Below are 6,000 nucleotides of genomic sequence, written 5' to 3' on the forward strand. Positions count from 1 at the left end.
TCTGAGATATGGTGCAGGCTCCCCGCTCACTGCCCGACCTCCATGTGCCGGCGGTCGCCCGGACTAAAGAGCGAGGAGAAAGCAGACGAAGGCCAGCGTGAGATGAAATAACTCATGGCCGCAACCGGTTTTGCGTTTATTTCACAGCGTGCGCTTGGTGTCGTGGCACGATCCCCGTTTTCGTCTGAGATCACAGGTGTCGTCCCCTCGCATCGCATAGCAGGACGTGACCGTTTAATTGGGAATGTCGTTACGGCCGGCGTCTGAAAGGCCTTTTCAGGGTTGAGTTAATGACTAATTGAGAAGCGGCGAGAAAGAGTCGGGTGTTCAATGGCCCTCGAGGATTAATTGTGTGTGTTGAAGTGAAAGAGGGGATTTGTGACACATTGACCATTCAGATTTCCACAGCAGCGTCTTCATTCACGCCAAGAGAGTCTCCTAGAGTTTAAGTTCGACCCGGGGCTTCTTCCAGAAGTTTCCAAGGACAATGATGTGATTTGTAGGAAAGAGAAATAATGACTCTCTAAGTAGTGTAAGGTTCAGTTGAGGACAGGATTTTAGGTCACGGTTAAAGATGCCAAAGGGATTCTAGTTGTCAACATTTTTATTTGCCGGGCCGGGTCATCATAATGGGGGCAGAGATGGGTGTAATAAGGTTTCTTCAGGGGGTTATAAAATAAGTGTACTGTATCTCACTTTAGATCAGGGGTCTCCAACCTTTTTGTAAACAAGGGCTACCACAATGGATAAAACAATCTGGAAGGCTACTTTTTATAGATATTTTACTCAAAAAAAATTTGTTTTATTTGTTTATATGTTTTATCATTGTTTAAAATGTTAACATGCATAAAAGCCAAGCTAATATAAAAAATATGTAATAAATAAATGCACCATGTTGGAGACCACTGCTTTAGATAATGGGTGACTGCTAAATTATCCTTTATTTAAATTGTAAGATCACCCAAAAAATCTGAGGATTGAGGATATTATCAAACATATTTTTGTATATAGCGCTTTTCACAATTGTTCATCATACCAAAGCAGCTTCACATGAAATAGAAACAAAGAAAAGCATGAGAAAGAGTAAATAATAACAGCTTTAATTTTGGGATAAACTTTCCCTTCGCACTGCGATTTTGCACTGCAATTTTGCTAATGTACATTAACCATTATGGAAAGCAGACACGTCCTGTCCGTGTCCTTTTGGAGTGTTTGGATGTGACTCTTTATTGTTTCTTCTCTATAGGTGTTCATCGTGTGTAAGCAGTCCATTTCCCTGTAACTGGTGTAAATATCGTCACATCTGCACTAATAATGTGGCCGAGTGTTCCTTCCAGGAAGGCCGAGTGAGCAGCGCTGAGGTAAGAAACCAAACATGAACGTCACCAAACTTTTGCTAAATGACAAGGGCAAGTAGTAGTGGAAGGTATCTTTTGTAATTTTATATAATACAGATATTATTTGTAAATGGTTTATAATGTGAAATAGGTTAAGCATTAGGAAGATGCTTTTATCCAAAGTAATGAAAACATCAAAGCGATTTTTCTTAAAGGGGGACATATCATGAAAATCAGACTTTTTCCATGTTTAAGTGCAATAATTGAGCCCCCATTGCTTCTTTCCACCTAGAAAATGTGAAAAAGATCAACCCAGTAACTTAGTTTTGTTAAACCTTTCTCTGCAAGCATGTGAAAATTAGGTCATTGAAATTTGGCTCCCCTTGTGATGTCATAAGGGGATCTTATTATAATAATACCACCCCTTGCACTATCCAACCACGGCACTGACATTTAGTGCAGAGAGAAAGAAAGAGATTAAAAAAATTTACCAAACAATTAGGTTTAAATTTCAACAAACCACCATCATGGAGATCAGTGAGTGCGTTTACATGCTTACACTGATTATGCTTAATAAAATGATAACGTGGGGTCATGTAAAAGCATAAATTGGTTAGTAAAGCCCATAAACGGCATAAGCAAAAACCGATCGGCACAGTTCGTTTTTTGCACATTTCCCTGATTTTGCGTTGCATGTAAACATCTTAACCGGCTTTCTTGCAGTTTTGTTCATGTTCCCATGTATCCATGTGTGATAGATAAACGTCACATGTGGAAGTAAGCTCAAAGTAATGCATAAAAGTCTCTGCTCGACTACAGCAGTTGGCAGAGAAACTGCGAAAATAAAAGTTCATGTTACATTTACAGGTTCAGCAGACATGAGAAGAGATATAACAGTATAGCTTAAGACAGATATTATGTCTGCTTTTTTGAACGACTGTATGTACTATAAGCGGTGACATCACTACCTGCGAGAAACCTGACAAATCTCCAAATCCCATGTAAACACAGTTTTCTGCATACCCAGTTTATAGAATTGCATGTAAACGCATGAAAACAAATTTCTATAATGAGCAGATTTTTGATAGTTATCAGCTTATTCTGTATGTAAACACACTCATTGTTTGCATTTTATCAGCTCATTTGCATTTTAAAGGACACACCCTTGCACCTACGAAGTGGCAATTTTAACATGCTATAATAAATTATCTGTGTTTTTTTAAGATTTAAACTTTGCATACGCACTTTGCAGACTTATTTTACATCATTAAAAAAAATCTCATAATATGACCCCTTTATGGAGGCAGTAATATATAAAAGTGCTATACAAGGTTACATTCAGCTTAGGAAGTTTCGGCATTTAAAAGACACTACCTGTTAAGCGAGAGAAAAAGGATTAGAGGTGTTTGCTATCAACAAGTTCCTCTCAGAGGTATTTTTTGCAAATGTAACAAATCTTTGTTTAAAGCGTTTGTCAAAAATTATACAATTCATAACAAGTGATCATTTTAATTGCATTCATGTGACCAAGATGCTATAAATGATCAAATGTATGAGGCAAAAATAGATTATATGTTAATGGAGTGTTGAAGTAAACAACTTACTAAATACCTTGAACCTGAATAAAACTTGATTAATCATTATTTACTGTAAAGCTGATTTGCTGCAATGCAAAATTGTGCAACAAAAAAGTGCTATAGAAATAAATGTGAATTGAATTATAGTCCATATACTGTTTAATAATTTTTAAGAATTGCAGTGCAAATATGGCTCGATTAAAAAATATTATAACGTTAATTGAAACGTTTACATCGTTGCATGATTTATGCTGTCATAGCGCCTAGCTCTAGTATCAATTGGTCTTTGAGGGTTTGCTCTGTAGTGATCCAGTAGGAAATTGACCATGTGGCATAATCGAATCCAGATGTATTATGGCTTGATTTTCATTGTCAATGATTCAGTGTGGCTCAGATGACTCATTAGCTCACAGTCTCGTACGTGAGATAGATTCACATGTTTTAAACGGATCTCCTGTTCTCAGTTTCCTGCATTGCACTGTGTTATCCCCTAGAGGATTGGCATGCTTTTAAACAAAGTATGCGTGCTATTTAAACGCGGCCCTCACAGGAAAACCGAGTGAATACAACAGAACTGTTTGTGTGTCAAATCCACATACATCTCGAACACCCCACGAGCCCCTCGGGCCACCGTAAACCCTTCAGACCCGGAGCTAAACCGGGTGTCTGTGTGTCTCACATACATCTGTATGTGTCAATCAAACAATCGGTTCTTTCAGTCAAAGGAAGCCCATTGTCTGAGAAACACTGGGAACTTTCTCACAAGCTTCATTGTTTCTCGGTTGACACTTGCTTTAGTTCCAGCCGAGACATTTTTCCTCATGAATGTTTACACTGGATGATAAGGGGAGGAATTGTTGCAAATGTCACTCTGGTTGGGAATAGAAATTCAGTTTTCACAGGCTATTATTCAGAATATCATTCATTTTTCAGACCGTGGCAGTGAAGCGTTCATTAAAGGCGCTAAACTCGTGAGATCGTCCCGTGCGGTTTGTGCTGCGCACATGAATGATGTCTCAGTTTGTGCCTAGTGTTGAGTAGATTCATGTCACTTTAGTTGGATATACTTATAGTTTTTCTTTATGGTGGATGATAACTTGGCTGTTTTTATTTAGACCAGTATAGGTGAGCATCTAGCATCCATCAAGAAGACCCTACCATTGGCTGAACGTCTGATGCATACTTAACTGGAAACACTTCAGCAAATTCAAAGTTGTCCTCTGATTGGTTGAATTACCAAGGATTTCCGGGAGACGTGTGTGTAACATTTTTAACAGTCTGCCTGGATACAACATAAAGCCATCTGATCGAATAAGAAAGCTGTCATGTTTACTTTGGTGACAATATGCTTCAGATCAAATAAACTCTGCGAGGTGTTTAAAGTATGCAAGGTTCACGATAAATCCCAGAAAATTTCCGTAAAATTGGCAGAGAGCATTCTGTGTGGACGCAAAGATGTCCTGTAAATGTTCTGGGATCGCTCCCATAAAGAGGACCCAGTAACATTTCCATAACATTAACGGGAAGCATTCTGTGTGAACAAGACGCAGAAACAATGCCGTAACTGTGGGTTCACACCAGAAGCGATTTGCGTTCAACGATTTGCGCGGGTAGATTAGATACAAAGTCAATGCAAAGATGCGATCAGATGCGTCATTTGCATCGCCCCACGATATGGGTGCCACATTAGCCGTGAAAACACGCTCTATTCGCCTGAAACGTGTCTTCAGCCAAATTGAAAATATTAAACTCGAGCGAAAAATTTGCATGACACAATGTTAAATCCTGCAAGGAAAAGCATTCTGTGTGAACAAGACGCAGAAACAATGCCGGAATTGTGTGTTCACACCAGACGCGATTTGCGTTCAACGATTTACGCGAGGAGATTACATACAAAGTCAATGCAAAGATGCGATCAGACGCATCATTTGCATCGCCAACAATATGGGCGCCGTGTTTGCCGTGAAAACACGCCCTGTTCGTCTCAAACACGTCTTTGCCCAAATTAAAAATATTCAACTCGAGCGAAAAATTCGCATGACACGTAGTTAAATCCCGCAAGGAATCTAGAGCGAGTAACGCGATGCCCCGCATTTGGTGTGTACGTAGCATAAGGGGCGTGCCGTAGTGAGGACGCAAGTGTCATTGCTACAAGAAGTTATCGTTCAGCTCATTGACACAAGGATTTAAAAACAGATCAACATTCACCATTAGAAATGTCGACAAACTGCACTGAAGCAGAGATCAGGGAGCTCATCACTATCCGTGCTGAAGCTGAGGTTTCTTGAGAGAGAGAAATCACGGATATTTAGCAAACTTCAGACGCTATGGAAAAAACCTACAAAGTGCTGGATTTTAAATGCATCACGTGTCTTTATGAAATCTTTACAGTATGTGTGTGAATGCACGCACAAATTCTGGAAAATCAAATGATCCCGGACAAATCACGGACACATTTTCCGTAATCTCTGTGTGAAAAGGGCTTGAACGTGTTTGCAATTGTTGTTATAAACTTTAGAGACGTTTGTAAATGATTGTTGCACACCAGTCTGTTATTGTGGTGAAATCTCCAGTCCACGCCCCAAACATGACGCTGCAAGACATAAATGCTTGCTTTACTTGTTGGTCATACGGCCTCTTGGGCGGTCCTTGGTCATTTAAAGTGGCCATGGTTACAAGACCTTTAGTATGGCTATGTGAGACTACTGGCATTGTGACAGTAATCTCTGAACAACACTCATTTTCTTTAGAAGTTATAAGTGGCATCTTGACAATTTATTTGAATTCAGCAGAGCTGGTATCAGTCAATTATGGTTTTGTGGTGCATTGTTATAGATGAACGAGCATTTTCAGATTTTCTACAGCGTAATTTCTTTGAGTTTCAGGTGCTAATAGCTATCGAGCCGAATAACTTGGCCAACTTTTGTTGTTGCCTTTTGTTTGTGGTTACTGCTGTTTGAAATTGGCCCAAGTGTTTAATGTCTGGGTCGGTGTCACGTTTCCAGCCAAGAATCTGTTGCGGTGAGGAAAATAATAGTCTTTGCACAGATTTGGCCCAATCTGTGAATAGATTTACATGTAGTATT

At 39.5% G+C, this 6,000-nt stretch overlaps 1 protein-coding gene across 1 annotated transcript in view; it reads left to right on the forward strand.

The window, feature by feature from the left end:
• plxna3 (plexin A3) overlaps positions 1–6,000 on the forward strand; it is a 181,298-nt gene that overhangs the window by 104,373 nt on the left and 70,925 nt on the right. Inside the window, 1 exon segment of the mRNA XM_073816195.1 lies at positions 1,247–1,361. Coding sequence (XP_073672296.1) covers positions 1,247–1,361 — 115 coding nt within the window.

The sequence above is a fragment of the Paramisgurnus dabryanus genome, chromosome 11, assembly GCF_030506205.2.
Source record: "Paramisgurnus dabryanus chromosome 11, PD_genome_1.1, whole genome shotgun sequence".
NCBI lineage: Eukaryota > Metazoa > Chordata > Actinopteri > Cypriniformes > Cobitidae > Paramisgurnus > Paramisgurnus dabryanus.